The sequence below is a fragment of the Danio rerio genome, chromosome 18 (assembly GCF_049306965.1).
Source record: "Danio rerio strain Tuebingen ecotype United States chromosome 18, GRCz12tu, whole genome shotgun sequence".
Classification (NCBI taxonomy): Eukaryota; Metazoa; Chordata; class Actinopteri; order Cypriniformes; family Danionidae; genus Danio; species Danio rerio.
The window spans coordinates 18,445,001-18,462,431 of NC_133193.1; the positions used below are offsets into that span (position 1 = coordinate 18,445,001).

The 17,431-nt window shown below is 34.4% G+C and overlaps 2 protein-coding genes across 11 annotated transcripts in view; both read right to left on the reverse strand.

Moving 5' to 3' along the window:
• The window catches only part of tango6 (transport and golgi organization 6 homolog (Drosophila)), a 31,851-nt gene extending 17,482 nt beyond the window's left edge, over window positions 1–14,369 (reverse strand). For 3 of the 10 annotated variants that reach the window (XR_012394010.1, XM_073929951.1, XM_073929955.1), the window contains exons 1-13: window positions 14,278–14,369; window positions 12,815–13,464; window positions 11,510–11,626; window positions 11,258–11,405; window positions 9,452–9,561; window positions 8,610–8,766; window positions 7,449–7,516; window positions 7,225–7,337; window positions 6,978–7,154; window positions 6,233–6,359; window positions 4,622–4,816; window positions 2,534–2,668; window positions 1,479–1,967 (exon numbers count right to left, since the gene is read on the reverse strand). Coding sequence is in view for 7 of the 10 variants with exons in the window: in XM_073929951.1 (XP_073786052.1) it covers window positions 1,479–1,967; window positions 2,534–2,668; window positions 4,622–4,816; window positions 6,233–6,359; window positions 6,978–7,154; window positions 7,225–7,337; window positions 7,449–7,516; window positions 8,610–8,766; window positions 9,452–9,561; window positions 11,258–11,405; window positions 11,510–11,626; window positions 12,815–13,464; window positions 14,278–14,329 (2,538 nt within the window). In the remaining 3 variants the exon portion in view is untranslated. The remainder of the gene's footprint in view (window positions 1–1,478; window positions 1,968–2,533; window positions 2,669–4,621; window positions 4,817–6,232; window positions 6,360–6,977; window positions 7,155–7,224; window positions 7,338–7,448; window positions 7,517–8,609; window positions 8,767–9,451; window positions 9,562–11,257; window positions 11,406–11,509; window positions 11,627–12,814; window positions 13,465–14,277) is intronic. The other 7 variants (XR_012394011.1, XM_073929952.1, XR_012394012.1 and 4 more) reach the window with 5 other exon arrangements.
• Window positions 14,370–15,503: 1,134 nt separating this feature from the next.
• On the reverse strand, window positions 15,504–16,750 carry il17c (interleukin 17c; the record flags this gene model as incomplete). Its single annotated transcript, NM_001020788.1, is given in 2 exon segments — window positions 15,504–15,756; window positions 16,506–16,750. Coding segments are annotated over 2 exon segments (498 nt in total), but the record flags the coding sequence as incomplete, so codon positions are not given.
• Between the last annotated feature and the right edge of the window lie 681 nt (window positions 16,751–17,431).

Below are 17,431 nucleotides of genomic sequence, written 5' to 3' on the forward strand. Positions count from 1 at the left end.
AATTTATTATGGAACAGCAGTCAAAATGAGCTCATGTATGGGACAAATTCTGGATCTTTTTTAGTGAGGGGTGGGTTTTTTCGAAACACCCAAACCCCCTGGTTATTGGGCTGATGATAATAATAATAATAATAATAATAATAAATAATAATTTCTTACATTCAAATACCACTTTTCTGGACACTCAAAGCACTATACACATTTTTGGGGGAATCCCCCATCACCAACAGTGTGCAGCATTCCCCTGGATGTCACGACAACAGCCATTTTGCACCAGGCCGCACACCAGCTGATTGGTGGAGAGGAGACTGAGTGATGAAGCCAATTATGATATGGGCATGGCGGACAGAGGGCAAATTTGGCCAGGATGCTGGGGTTAAACCCCTACTCTTTTTCAAAGGATGTCCTGGGATTTTTAACGACCACAGAGTCAGGACCTTGGTTTAACATCTCATCCAAAACATGGCTCTCACTGACAGTATAGAGTCCCCATCAATATACTGGAGCGTTAGGACCCACACATACCACATGTTGAGTGCCCCCTGCTGGCCTCACTAACACCACTTTCAGCAGCAACCTAACTTTCCCATGTGGCCTCCCATCCAGGTACTGACCGGGCACAGCCCTGCTTAGCTTCAGTGGGCAATCATGTGAGAGTTGCAGAGAGCTAGCTCTCATATTAAACATTAGATAAAATGTATCCTTTTTTCATAATTCCCTATATTCCTATATTTTGTTTATAAGATGCATTTTATGTTCACTGTGGTACGCCGACTGCTTGTCTATGTTATTTTTGTGTTCATACAATTAAAAAATTTTCAAACAACAATAAAATAAAATAAAATAAAATAAAGGGACTAAGCCGACAAGCAAATTAATGAATGAATAAAATAAAATACATTTTAACTAAAATAAGTTTCATTGAACTTTAATTAATATGCACTGGGGTCAAAATTGCATTAAGAAGGCCAAACAAAATCACTTTATATTCATTTATTTTTTTAATTTTATAATTTGTTTATAATAAATTTTTGTTAAATAAGTCATATGAATTAACCAACTGGTAGCCCTAAATAAAACCAAAACCTTTAAAAAATTATGAACATAATTTAGTTCGCCTCACTCCAAATCTAGTCCTGTGAATTTACAACTTAGAAAATATTTATTTACATCAAAACAAAATGAAAAAAAATTATAAAATGAAACAAAATCTGAAATAAAAAATAAAGAGTATTTACATCAGAAAAAAAGAATGAAAAAAAATCTAACAGAAATTTAAATGTCATTCATTAAACCGATAATGCAAAAAAAATTCATTAAATACGACAAGCCAAAACTAATTAAAGTAAAACTGAAATTTGCACTATACAAATACTGACAAGTCTGTCTCATTAAGCACTAATCCCTGCATGGCTGGCTTTACTTGTTTGATGTTAACTGGATTTATACAAACACATATATAAATATATTCCACTCACCGTTAATAGTTTGTCCTTGTTCTGCAGTGCTTCTCTGTCTCCATCTCTAAAAGAGCGGGTCAGTGAACGCAAAGCTACGGCTCGGGTGGGCACATCTGGGTCACAGGCCTCCAGCATGCACTCAGAGAAAGCTTTACTTGGTGAAATCTCAGGGAAGTCCTTCACTTTGGGTTTCGTACCAGGGTCTGCTGTATTTTTGGAATGTGAAAGTGGTTGTGAGGGGATCTGGGATCTGGAAGGAGCTCTAGACGAGGATGTAGTGGCTGGACTGGATTTTGAACTGTGGTTTGCAGGTTGAGCAGGACTTTGGGCTGTATGGTGTTGGCCAGCAGTTTTCAGGACAGTCTTAGGGTGATAAGCCCCATGTGTGGCAATGGTAGCCCTCAGATCAGAGGCCAGCTCCTGGATCACTGGTTCTGGGTGCTGCTGGGAAATCTGCTCCAGGTAGGGCAGCAGTTCAGCCATTGATGAATAATCTTCTGGAGTGAGCTGAAAGGAGATATGCGTTAACATTAGTCCGACATGCAGATTTTAGGTCTTAACTAATATGCACTTACATCAAAATGTAAATACAATTTACTAAACATGTTCATGATGCATTGAAGAACAATTTTGGTGCTCTTGAAATGGGATTTGGGCATACCTGCCAACATTTGTCCCTGAAAATCTTGGACACTAGGTGGGTTAGGTTCGGGTGTGAGGTGTCTGAATAACATTGTTAAAAACCAGGTACTGTGTACTGTGGTGTTAGTAACTGTACTATGGAGCATGTTTCATCAAGCCAATGCGATCGGATCATATACCAAAGTTGGCGAACCAGGGGTTTCACAGACTGTATCAAAATGCTGAGGACTGGGAGTTGAACTTATGGGAGTTTTCCAGGAGAAATAACAAAACGGGAGTGTTGGGAGGTATGGATATGGGTATGATTTTGCACAGGTTTGTTGGTATGGGTAAGTTTAAGGGTGGGTTAAGGGATGGTCAACAGTGTAATCTTAAATGTAATTACAAAAATAATTGCATAAGTGAGTAAAACGTCTAATTTTACACTATACCTCAGCAGCTCCAGAGAGAAGAGTGGCCACAAGCCCCATTCCCATACTGAGAGTCTGACTCTCCACAGGGCTGTCAATGCCACGCTCCAGGCTAACACAAGCCCTCTGCAGCATGGACACTATGAACCCCACCACCTGTGTGCAGAGAGCAAACACTGTTAGATGAACGAAGCATTTCTACTTCCGTCTAATGTCGAAAAGTAAAGACAAAACATCTAATCGATTAATATGGAGCCTGAGACTGCACTGTAATGATCACTACCGAAACTATGACCCAACCATAACCCCACAATCATGATGCCACATCAATTTTTAAAAAGTATATAAAAACATTCATTAATTAAATGAATAAATACTTTTTTAGAAAAACAATTACATAATACAGCACAATAAAAAGTGCCTAATATGATAGAAACTACTTAATTGCACTGCAAAAAATGCTTTTCTTGCTTAGATTTTTTGTCTTGTTTCTAGTCTAAATATCTAAAATTTCTTATATCAAGAAGCATTTTCTAAACAAATTAATCTTGTTTTTTCTTTTGACGTAAGATTATTTTGCTTACCCCATTGGCAGATTATTTTGCTTGTTTTAAGGAAAAACTCACCTAATATTGGCATATTATTTCTCAAAACAAGACAATATTTTTTGCTTGTCTAGAAAACTCTTCTTGATTTAGGAATTTTTAGATATTTGGACTAGAAACAAGACAAAAAATCTAAGTAAGAAAAGCATTTTTTGCAGTGTGAGTGATGTCATTTACAATGACAGAAAGCCTTTTTAACCTATACTGCAGCCAACCACCAGGGGGAGATCAAAATGTTTTGCTTCACTTTTAATGTTGAGAAGGCACAATCAGTTGGGAAAGAGAGAGGAATAGATTTCTTGCATATTAATGTCATGGAACATCACAGCCTTTTTTGACACTACAGTATTACTAAGTGTATTTTCACATGGTTCAAAACCTAAATCAAAAACAATCCTTCCTGCCTTTAAAGGATTGTGTTTGCAACCACAGTACCCCAGTTTTTGTACTTTTGAAATTGGATTTTCAAAAGATTTTACAATGAACATGCACCACAAATATATTGCAATGATTCGATAAAAACATTGCAAGTGTCATCTGTAAGCAGAAACGAGATATAAATGTGGTATATGCAGAAGTATGCAGAAGGACTGAATTTTTCAGTAGTCTGGGTCAAATGCTTCCAGTGAATTTCATGCAATTACAAAATCGCCGCATTTGTTTTCTTTAAAAATCAACAATCTTCAGAGCCTGAGTGATATACAAAATAAAGTGGGTCTCAGAATGTACAAGAAGCACTGCATTAAATTGCATTTTTTCCGCACCTTGTCTTTAAAAAATGAAAAATTATTTTACCTAACGGGCATGTGCGTGTAAACAGATTTTCATTTCGTTTTAGGCTTGACAAACTAAATGAATGCTGAAGTCTATTTAACTGATTATATTTTAATTACATTACAACATCGATGCTGTAAACGAAACCATATAAAATAGAAAAAAACTAATGAACCATTCACGGGAAGTTTATCGGAATAAGAAGAAACACTAGCAGTGCATATGCCCTATTCTCTCTGCTTGCAGACTGTCAGTTATGCCTGTCAGCAAAGCAGGTGAGAAAACATAAATACATTAATTTTTCACTAGTGTTATTAGCATCATCAAATTAGAAGCAAACCATTCTGGAGTTAACATGGACCACGAAGGTTTTAGGTGAGTTTGTGGACAGGGGGTGGGGGGTCATTATTTAGAAAACATTATTCTTAGAAACCAAATTCAAGGTGTACACCAAAAGAGTTATTGTTAAAGCCACTTTAAACTAGCATAGCTGCTATATAAGCCATAAGAGGCTCATGTATGAGCCCTAAATAACAGTCTGAGAGATTTCTTTGTTGTGCGTTAAATGGAACAGATATGGCCAGCTCTATTTTTAGATAGCCTACGTTACTCTTACCAAAATCTCAGGAGATTAGAAGCAGAAAATGATAAAACAGCTTTAAAGAGATTAGAGTTCAGAACTAACGCATGGCTATATTTAAATAACGCTGAATGAGGATCTCTATCACACCTGAGTGGGCTTGCGGAGCAGCTGCGTGTGAGGAAGACCCTCACACATGATGGCTAGTGTCTGCAGAAGAGCGAGTCTCTGTCCGTGTCCACTCACACGGCCCAGCAGGTGCTGCTCTAACTCCAGCAGGGTCAATGATGAGGTGTCCACTTCCTGCTCGACATCCTCCTGCTCAGCAGCCACAGCCGTTAAATCCTGCAAACAGGATGAAACAGATACATCAGATGAAGAAAAGGTTTCACTGTGCAATGGACCTGTTTAAACCTGGTATTTTGGTCAGTTGGTTAGGTAACATCCAGATTAGGGAAACACGTCTGATTTTCTAATCTATCCCTTCTGTCTACCTTTGATCACTTTCCCGATTTCTTCGGGGGGATGGGCACTATCTGAACTTCAGATCTTTCAAGCTAATAAAGTTAAATAAGCTTTTACAATGTATATGAATGTTAAAGAAGATGATATGGAGGAAAGAGCAGCAGCTTTCTGCTCTCTGACAGTTTCAAAACTGCATCAAATATTGTGGGGTTGCATTAAAATCAGGACTGCTGGGAGAACATTGTGTTTTATGGGTTTTATTACCTTTCAAACCAAATTTAAAGGTCCCATAAAGTATTTTGAAGCATGCATTTCTTATTAGAAATTTGACTTAATCTTAACTGAAACATGAAGACAGGGTGGGACATAAAGTAGCTCCTTCCCCTTTAAAAACTAGCCAATAGCATTTTGTTTAGTCACATCTCTGCCAGTCAGGTTTGTTGAGCTCAAGCGCTTTAAATGAAAAACAAATTAAAAGTGCCTTGAAGGGAGCCTTTCATGTCAGATACTAGAAAGCATTTAACTGGTCGAAAGATTTTATGAGAAACTGATGTATGAGGTGATGTAAAAACAAAATTGATCTACTTAGGTGAACGGGACAAACTGTAAGCTTTGGATGTTTATATCAGGTTTATATCTTCTCATTTGCAAATTTTGTCAATGTTTAAAAGCACATTAGCTTACATACATCCTTAAAACTGACAAACTGATAATAACATCTAAAATATTGATTTTAAATTACAGGACTTCTACATTTTCCACATTTTTAGAAATGATTAGGGTTGTGTCATGCAATGTTTAAATATTAAATATTTGGCCAGCAAGCAGGTAGTAGGTGGTCTTTTTTGGATGTTCAAACACATTTGACCACTTGAGTGTTAACACTAAGAATTAATTCTATTTAAATGTATTTTTCACAACCTCTAAAAGTGATCTAAAGTGATCAAAATACTGTATTTTAGACCTCAGTTACATACTAATTTAGTTAGATTTGTAAACTCTTAATAGCAGATGTAAACAGATCAAAGTGTAGCATCCTAAAACAAATCCAGTGAACTTGGTATCTATTTTAAATCTCAATCCACTTTTATAGGATTTGTAAAAGTCAGTGTCGCTAAAGATTTATGGAGGCAATTTTCCAAATCTTTAGAGTAAGCACAAGATAACACTTAAGACGTGAAGTTCTAATAAATCTCTTTTCTTCATATTGAAGCCTTCTTGTGTAATTATTCTTGCTTTAGATTCTTGCAACAGCTTAGAGTGGCATAAGTGGAACAGTCTGGCAGAGTTCAGCACCTGAAGCAGAAGCAGAAAAAACTCTCCAGGCAGGTCACTATCCTTCATGTCTCCTAGTAACTGCACCAGACACTGGACTCTCCACTGCTCGCTGGAGACCTTCTCATAAAGAGCGTCATCTTCATCACTGCCAAAACACACAGCAAAAAAAAACAGGTAATTATTTGATATGAAATGTAAAAGTTTATTACAGTAACTATGGCTGCAGTTTTTCATAAAAACACACTCAGTCTGGACCACAAAGTCTTATGTTGCAAAGGCATATTTCGCTAACAGCTTAAAATACATTGTATGGGTCAAAATATTTATTTTTCTTCAAAAACAGTTGTAATATTAAGGAAAGATACTGTTCCATGAAGATGTTTTATAAATTTCTTACCGTAAATACTCTTGAATCATAATGTTTTTAAATTAATATGTGTTTGAGCACTTTATTCATATAGCTTTAAACCTGATTTTCTCTATATTTAGATTTAGTTTAACCCTCAGATTCCAGATGTTCAAATAGTTGTGTCTCATCAAAATAATGTTCTTTCCTAACAAACCACAGACCAATGGAAAGCTTATTTATTTAATAAATCAATTTCAGAAAACTGACCATTAAGACTTCTATTTTATATATAATCTTAAACATAATTTATCCAAAACAAACATAACTTATTTTAAATCAAGTAGTTAAAATATTGCTACTTTCCACAAAAGCCAATGCACTACTGAAAACTGAAGGGTTTGGGTTTAATAATACCTTATTTGCTCTCTGACTGTAAGTCTGGCCCCTCCTTCACTGCCAGGTGAGAACTGAAAACCACATTTGACTCCACACACTTCTCCTAGAAGCCCACACAAGCGTTTTAGCAGCATCAAACCTTCAGAGCGCTCTGAGTGAGACAGGCACCAAATGAGGATCTCCTGGCAGGACGAGCTGTAATAAAAAAAAAATTTAACATTTCCCAAACACACAGTCTAGCACTACACTATAAATGCAAACTGACCGTAAATGAGAGACATTCTGTTTGGTGAAGCAAAATAACCCAAACAGTGGTGAGATGACTTTTGCCAGAGCTTTCAGGAGCACATTTGATGTACTGTTACCCACCACGCAAATCTGTCCAGAATAAAATAACATAAATAAATGATGATATTGCAATTGCATTGTTTCATAAAAACTGATGATATTACAGAGCATGGCATAAACAATACAAGATGCTTTGCTCACTTTATACATGTCCTCGATACAGCGAGTCAGCTCCCACTCCTCCACTGCATCCTGGGATAGCTCATCACCTGCAAAGGTTTACCATTTTATTTTTAATGCTTAAATAAGTCAACATGTGCAACTTAAATCAGACACTAAAATCAGGGTGCGAATTACAGGGGGGTTTGATCAAGCATTAACCCCCCTAATTAATGCATGATCCCCATGAAAGACATCAAAACAAGATGCATCAGGGGTCAGCCCTTAAAAAAGTGATTTGTAACTTATCTAATAATAATATTTTATGTTAATATGTGAATAATTAAATAATAATAAATAAAAATTTAAATAATAAGTTATGTAATTATGCTTTTGACCACCTTTATAACGGTTCTTACCATTGTGAATCAGTCTATGCAAGAAAATATAAATTCAACAGTCAGAAACTGGCAGATCTAGAGCACCGATAGACACCGTAGTGTTCACGAGACACTTTTCTTGAAATATAGATGTTTGTGTCTACATATAGCCTGAAAATAAAAGAAAATTAGATGCATAGTTTGTAGAGTTTGACCTACAGTAACCTCTTACTTAGCTTATCAGAGGCTATTGTATGTCAGTATACACTAAATATTCTTAAAAACATGGAAAATGTTGATGTTTTATTAGTAAATATGATCTTATTTAAACAAATACATAAAATTGATTCATTGATTCTAATTCGCACTCTGATTAAATTGCAAAATGGTGTTACATTAGCAATTCCATAAAAAAAAAAATTTGAAAATAAAAAACCTTGCCCTGAGTTTTTCCTCATTAATCCAAAAATGTTAAATAAGACAAAATCAACAATTTTAGTACTATGAAGTGCCGACTCTTATCCTTTTGATTAGCATGGTTTCTTTTGGAATATGCAGTTTCATTCACAGAATTTCTACAAAGTATGCTGTATACTGTAAACTTGCAAACTTTTTTGGTCACATTCATAACGCTTGATTATTTTCCTCATTTAAAATATAAAAAATGTTAACAGATTGATATTTTTCTGACTCCATAACTCTGTGGTTATTTGTTTTGGAAAATATAAACAGATATTTATATATAATGTTAACATATATTTTCTCAGTGTATTTTTTACTGCAAATGTCACATCCATAACGCTGGAATTGCTCATATACTAACCCGCTGCACAGCGATGAAGGGGGGAGAGAAGAGGATCGAGCAGGAATTGCTGCGCAAACTCAGGCCGATCCTGCACCATGATGATCGCCGCCCTGGTGGCCACTCTCTGGAACTGCTGTGCAGTCAACTTGTCTTTAAAATGAAGAAGCTCCAGAATCTAATCCAATGAAATTATATGCCATGATTAGAGTTTGTTTTTGACCTTGCATATAGGTTTGTGGATAACAAACAACAAAAAGGGTACATGCACAGCTGGTGTTTCTTCCCCTACCGATCAACATCCGGTGAATGGTTAATGTGACTTTTGAAAAATTTTATACGATTCCTTCTACAGCATTGATGTTGTCTCGTAATTAAAAGAAAACAGTTAAATAAGCTTAAGCATTTATTTAATTGTTCAAGTGTAAAATGGGATGACACGCCATGTATAGGCATGCATCATCAGGTTCAGCAGGCAAGTGTAGAAACTGCATTGAAAATACAGGAGTAAAATACATTTTAATATTTAAAAAAAATAAATGAAATTGAATGCAGTGTTTCTTGTACATTCTGAGGCCCACTTTATATCATAAATCACTCAGGCAGTGTAGATCATTGTTTTTTTTTTTAAACAGACTTTTTTAAAACAGTTTTGTAGTGGCGTACAGCTTAATGAAAATTAAAAGTCCTTGTGCATATACCCTATATACTATATACCTTCTGCATATACCCTATATACTCTTTCTTTTGTTATTATAAGTCTACATGTATTTTTGCAAAACAAACATGAAATATGTCTGCAAATAAATAATGATGGCAATAATCTCCCTCTTTTGACCGTATTAAGAAAAACATCACTTTACCTGTGGACATACTTGACTGTAATAGTTTTCAGCAGAGGGCGACTGCTGAGGGCAGGCAGCAAGAATCTTGGCCACAGCATCACACTTCCTCCATTCAGAGTCGCCACCTGCTGGTCAGAGATTTGAGACACAGGTAAACATCACAAAACCACATGCTGAGTATTTATAACTGTCATTAAACTGTATGATCTCCCATGGAATAATAAACCACTGGAAAGAAGTTGGGGATTTGAAGGGAATTTGCCAGTACAAGTAATGTATTGGTTCATACATTTTTCCACTACTATTCAAAAAATGAGGATTATATAACTTGACTGAACCTGCAGACGCGGCTATTTATAGGATATATGCAAAACATATTTGCCCGCTCACAGGCTTATCGCTTCATCAGTGTTATTTTTATGATATCTAGCCATTGGAACTCACAGGTTTGTCTCCTTTACGGAGTGGAGCTTTTTAGGGTTAATTATAATATCCGAGGAAAAATGAAGGTGGTTCCAGGATGTTGCATTTTTTTTTTTTTATCTTGTTGGGGGAAAAAGCGGAGAGGAAGAACACAGGTTGCAGTGCACTTGCAAATCTATTTGGACTCACAAATATGCAATGTTTAAGTTTGATGAAGAGCATCTAAGCTCAAAACATAACCTATGATGAGAATTTAATATTTAGGAATGGTGGTGAGCCTACTTTAAAGTTTTTTGCCAAATATTGCTAAAAATGCATACAACATATACAAAATAGGTTATCAGTGATACTTTATTTATTATTCTTCTTATTATTATTATTATTATTGTGTAAGTGTTTTGGATTTTATTATCATGTAAGCTGTAAATGTATAAAAAAGTATTAAATATTCATTGAAGGCAGCAACACCAAAGCTCCAATAATAAAAATGTATTAAATTAAAAAAGCTGACACAAAGCGTGAGACACGTGACAGCTTTTTTAATTTAATAAATTTGTATTTTTGGAGCTTTGGTGTTGCCGCCTTTAATGAATATTTAGTTAGCACCTTTAGTGTTTTTTGGCTGAGCACCCGGTTAAGAGGGATGTGCATGCTTTTGTACATTTTTAAAAAAAATGTATTAAGGTAATTATAATATGGTAAAATTAAAAAGGTAAGTTGCATAAAATGGACTTTTAAAAACTGTATGAATCAGTTTACAAACACAAATAGGTTATGGGTTTTGAAAGCACTTTTATAGTCAGACACATATGGTGATTATATTTGTAATATAAATAATTTTTGCAACAAGAAATGCAGTATTGGTAAACAATTTCTTTCAAAAAATATTTTAAACACTTTTTTGAGTATATATTGTCTATATACTATATAGTATATGTGTGTGTCTATAAAACAGTAATAATGTGAAATAATTGCATTTTTTAATATGTTTTCTGTTTGCATTCATTTTTAAAATGCTATTTATTCTTGTGGGGAAAAAGATAAATTTTGAGCATAATTATTCAAGTCAATGGTTTTTACTTCTTTTCAAACTTTACTTCTGATTCAATCAGGCAAAAGAGTTGGTAAATACATTTAAATTAAATCACAGAAAGATCTGTATTAAATAAATGTTCTTTTTTTAAGCATTGCATTAATAAAAACATCCTATTATTTCACAATATTACTGTATTACAAAGTTGATGAGAAAAGTGACTTCTTTAAAATTGAAAACAATAATAATGTTTATCGCAAACCTGTGACTTCCACTATTGAAAATCTTGTCATTTTGTTCAAATGTGAAAATTCCAATGTTTTTCTGAAACAATCAGCACTCTTTGAACTCCTTAAATTCATCCTTACCTCCGGTCCCTTCTAGAATGGCCCTCACCACAGCCTGAACGCCCTGTGGTTGCATTAACCTGTCAGACAGCAATTGTCCACTCAGTCTTCTCAGCCATGGAGGAGCCTGAGCAAGAGCTTTCCCTCCTGCTCTGGATCCTGAAGATCCCTACAGCAGAATGAAGGTAGAAACCATGGTTCACAAAGAACATTATATTATGTGGTCACACACATACAAACCAAAAATAATTTAGAATAAAGCAAAACAGCCACCTGTTTAGGACCCCCTTGGAGAACAAGCAGTTCTTTAATGACGATTGGCTGATACACTTTTCCCAAAAGATTATGGAGTGATTCTCTGCAGGACTTGCGCTCCTCTACTGTCAGACACTGTGAAACATTTGCAATAACCAAATAATCTAGCATTAGACAGAATGAAGCTATATTATATAATATTGTATTATATTATATTATATTGACTCTGGAGGTCAAATCTGCTGTGGCGACCTCTGATAATCCTGGACTAAGCTTAAGGAAAACAAATGAATGAATAAATGAATGTATGAATGAATGACTGAACATTAACATGAATGAATGAAACTGGTAATATTTACTGCTATTATAGCAATTAGGAATTACAAATAGGAATTACTTATATTTTAAGTTTTGATAATTAGCTTTGATTTAGTTTTTTGTTTGTTTAGTTTTTTTTTTTTTCAGTTTAATTACCAACACATTTGGTAATACTTTAATAATATCATTACGAGCATTAATAATACGCAATACATTAGTAAAAGAATGTTTCTTTTAAAAAATGTAAAAAATGCTCTGTATAATTGTATTTATAAGTATATTTACTTATTTATGAAACTGTAAAGTAAACATTTGTTCGTTTTCCATTATTATTCTTACTCCTATTATTTAAAATTATTAATTGTTTTATTTAAAATTATTGTTTAATTAATTAAAAAAAATGTAATTTAGTTTTTATTTTCAGTCAGAAAAATGCTTTTTTTCAATTACTTCACTACATATATCTCCTCCTCTGTGCACGTCAGGAATCACACATAGTTTAGGCCAAGCAATTAAATAGAATAGATTATTTTAACTTTATTTTTAATATAATGCTATTTTAATAAGTTTTGTAAGTTTTAGTACTTAAACTTAATTTAGCCTAAATTTCATGTAATTGTCTTTATATTTTTATTTAGCTATAATGAGTATTTTTTTTAAGTGTAGGCTTTTGTACTTCAACATAAAAAAGTTTAGTTAGCTACAAAGGTAAAAAATCTAATTTGTTTATAAATAATAATATTTTCTTTAACCTTTGTGTTTTCATTTATTGCTTAATATCCAATGTTTTACTTTAATAACATTTAGGTTTAATATTCAGCTCTATTTCAGTATAGCATTACAAACATTTACATTTTAATATAAAAACATTTCCAGGATGTTTAAATTGAGTTCCAGAATATTTCAGGTTTCCTTTCTGATTCTGCAAAAATAAGAAAAGTCCCTAAAAAGTTCAGGTTGTCCATTGCTTTGGAAACCCCCTTTTAAATATATGTACAATTTCACCTTATGGCTCTTTGCACCATCTCCATCAGGCCGCTGGGGTCGATAAGCCAACTGACATAGTGCCGCCATAATATCACCCAGATGGCGTGTAAAAACAGGAGTTGCCAGAGACGAAAGTGCAGACACCTCCAGCAGCACATTAGTCGTGACAAGAAGTCGCCTTTCACCCGCAGGGGCCACATCAAGTCGGACTGCCCCTTCTACAGCTGCCCCAAAAGCCGACCTCAGTCCCAATGCTACCCCGACACCGGGAGCCAAATATGGGCAGAGACCCAGAGTGACCACAAACTGCAGCACAGCACCCAGTGTCTTCTGCTGGGCCACACTGAGAACATCTGGGGGGAGTGGAGGAGCTGCTTCAGGGGTTGCCAGATTTGGTGCCGCAGGATGTTTGTGAAAGGCATCCAGGAGGCGCTTCAGGTGTCGAGCCAGGCAAAGCAGCAAGAGAAGACATTCCTGGACAAAGCTCCATGTTATGTCCTCAGTGTCCCTGCAGAACCATGTGACGACTCTTCTGACCTCTTCCAGAAGAGGACGGACTTCTGTCAGATCTTTCGCCTCTGAAATTTGCTCCTGAAGCTCAGACAGGTTCCTCTGGAGGGCTGAAAGCAGCGCTGCTTCTGTGGTTTGACCATCGCTCAACTGCCCATCTAGAATGTGTGCCAGAACATTTTAAATGTATATTGGATTTCAAAATTTGTCATTAGTAGGTACTTGTTTTAAATAAAATGTTCATTTGAGTTTCGTAACGTGTCTTCTAAATTTCAATAACATTATTATCATTTAGAGCAATTACTTAAAAAAACAGTAATAGATCAATATAATATATTTCATGTTTATACACACACACACACACACACACACACACACACACACACACATACATACATATATATATATATATATATATATATATATATATATATATATATATATATATATAGTATAAATAATAACATTCATATTGGTGCTCTTCAAGACACGTAATCAGTAGTCTAAATAATGAACACAGCTTAAAGTTTTACTCAGAACAGGATCTTTTTTCCCGACATGTATGTAAGAAATTTATAAAACCTAAATTTTACACAAACCTCCACAAATAATATATTTAGCTAACGTTAAATGGCTGTCGCTATTTATTATTGAATGTGTGGGAAAACAAACACTGAAAGTGATTAGCTAGTCTTGTTAATATGTCAGTAACTTTACATGACAAAGGGTTAAAAATGTTATTTATACTATTATTCTTTTCGCTTTACGAAAAGAATAATAGAATAATAGTATAAAAATTGTTCAAACAATATAAGGGCGAGTTAATAATGACAGTTTGGAACTGTTATCTGATAGATTCTTTAAGACTGTAACGTTAAAGTACTGGTTGAAATTAACGTTAGCCAACGAATAATGAAAACAGAGAACGTGTTCTGAACAGGATTTGTCCGCTGTTGTAATGTTTTTCTTACCTCGAATAGGTTTCGTTAATATACTGAGAGACTTTATTAATGCTGTGGTCATCTTGCTCCTCACCGCAATGTGTTGCTTGTAAGACTGTCGCAAAGCTTCAACGTAACTACGGTTGAAATTAAATATTTTCATAATAAAAGTCCTACAATCTCAAACGCAGCAGGTTTATGTAAAAAAGAAAACAAATACTTTAAAATATAACTGTAGGCCTACTCTAAAAATATAAGTGATCACAGTTAAGTGTAGTTGTGTGAAGGATAGTGTAATGTGGTGTGAATAATACAAACTGTTTAAACAATGTATAACAACTAATAAGTATTTTGAGGATGAGTGACAAGGGTTTTTGGTAAAATTGTCTTTTTATTGTCAGTTTATAGTGACTTTTTTATTTTAAAAAATCAATAAACAAGCCATAAAATCAGAAAAATCTTAAAAAAACAAAACAAAAACAAAGCTGCTTTCCTCTCTAATTGCTTGTATTTGACTTATTAATAAATTTGTGAACCCACAAAAAGCAGAATAAATACTGCAATTTTTAAAAATAATCATTCTCATTTTATGGTAATTATGATAATACAGAATTGTTATACTTTTCACATGCATGTCAACAACAAACTTTAAATGATAATTTATGAATGAATAGTATTAATTATTAATCCTCCTGAGTGAAATATGATCCAGAAACCTTGACAGTTTACCCATTTATAAATCTAGATAAAGATGAATGAACCCATCACTGATATACAAGCATAGACTTTATTCAGTTTGTTTTACAACATAATACCATTTGGACAAACTACAAAAACAAAGCATTCTGAATCTAATACATTCGATTGTTATCATTGAAACATGAACTTAATATAACTATTCTTGTCATTGACAAGATTAATATTTCACGCCCAATAAGAAAGAAAGTTGAGCGCAGATCAAAAGTTCACATATTTGCAAACCTTACATAAAAGTTCAATAAATAGTAAATAAGTTATTAATATATAAATAAATAAAGCCTAAATAAAGTAGTGTTTTACTATATTACAAGCAAATCTTTCTTGAAAGAGTGTTGGTTTATAAACTTTGAAATAAATCATGTGACACATGCAACCTTTAAGCTTACGAATGTAAGCATATCAAATAATGTAAGTACCTTATAAAATTGTATTTTAAAACAAACACTACTCGGTACATGAGACACGTCTCTACAGATTGGGTCTTAATTTGTCCTCGGTTATTGTTTAGGCACTGCACAGGTACAGGCCACAGGCACTTGCACATGTTCAAATGTGAAGGAGTATTTATCCGGGTCAGACGGGCATGGGTGCTTCTTCAGGAATACATGAGTTTTGAACACAGGCACAGAGTTGTAGGATCTGTTTAACTCCCCGTTAATGATGCAGCCATCACACAAACACTGCGCTTCCTCATATTTTGAGGGGTACATGTCTGGGTTTTCCACAGTTCTGAAGAATACAAGAGATATACAAATTAGCCATGATGCAGGACAACACTTAATAAAAGTATAAATGACCTAACAAAGTTCTTGATTCAAGTAGTTCTCAACTTTGAGATATTTGCTTTTTCTTTTTGAACTCAAAATAAGATGTTTTGAAGAATGTTGGAAATTAGTAGCCATTGACCACATCAGGGAAAAGATTCCAAGACTCCATAACATAACATTCTTCAAAACATCTTATTTTGAGTTCAACAGAAGAAATAAAAACTCAAATGTGTTTGAAACGAGTGAAGAATGAGTGAATAATAAAAGACTGGTCATTTCTGATGAACTAACCCGTATTTACGCAAATGTTTGAATGATTGTATGTTGTTAAATAAAAACTACAAAACAGGTTTGTTCTCCATTAATTTGAATAAATAAACAAATTGCTGTTTTTAATTAACCAAAACGGGCAAATCAATATGTGAAACTATTATCAAAGTACTAATATATCAGCATATATTTAAGGTTGACTATAAATTATTTACATCAACAGTGAACGGTCTGATTAGGTCAGTAGTTACTTAAGCTGCTTTTTGTTTTTGTTTGTTGTATTTGTGAATATGATGTGAATGTCTCAGTTGCAAGATTGTGTTACTTGATTGTTAAATGTTCAGCATGTAAATAAAAATAGCAACAATTAATGATAAAAAATAATTAATATTTCTAGCTTTACGGTCTAAGATTTCTAGCGTAATGTTAAGCAGGTGTTATAGAGTGGATGGTTTTCTGTACCTTGTCCGCCAGGGGGACAGCGAGCGATGTTTGAGATCATCGGAGGCAGTGCGGACAAAATCCTCGCAGGATCCCGCCGGGTGATGGACGGGCTGGACGGGCGGGTGTCTGGGTGAAATCAAAGAGCGCAGCAACTTCTGGTGCGCCTTACTGAACCCATGGTCACAATCTTTGAAACAGAGATGTTTTCCTTCCACTTTGCTCTCCGACAACCAGAAGAATAATAATCCAAAAAACAGCGGGGACTGCAATAAATTCAATACACAAATTAAATTAAACATTGTGATAAAATCTGTTTTTTAAATATAGATGAAATTAATAATTTCACAGATTAACGATTTAACTTTTATTTCTGTAAAATAATCACTGCTGTAAAGTTTCTTTTGCTACTTACCCACATAGTTTAATATCAAAAGTGACTCGGAGTGATTGTTAAATACAGCTCAGGCGGTGTCGGGCCTCAGCTCAGGACTGTTATACTTTTCTGCACTGCTATGAGGCATTTTTATAGGCAACTTACCTGTATCCATCACTGGGGAAATCCGAGTCCTATGAGGAAATAGTAATAAATATTTACTTCCTTGCTTCCTCTTTCAAATGAAGTGATGTATACGCAAGCGTATTAGCCTCTATCTGTAAAAAATAAAGTCCTCTAGTTTTTTTGTATCTAACGTTAAAAGGATTTAATTTCAATTGAACACTTCGCTGTTTGTATGTTTAATTGATAAGTTAGACTTGCTTTGCTCTCGTCAGCCGCTAATCCCCCTTTTCCTCATCTGAACTAACGTTAGCAGTAAATGATTTCATTCATTAAACGCGGTCCTTCATTCATTAAAACATGCTTATTCTGTCTGCTTTGACAAGAAAGGAAACGTTCAACTAAAGAGAAATACTGCAGGACAATTTATACATTCGCCTCATCATCA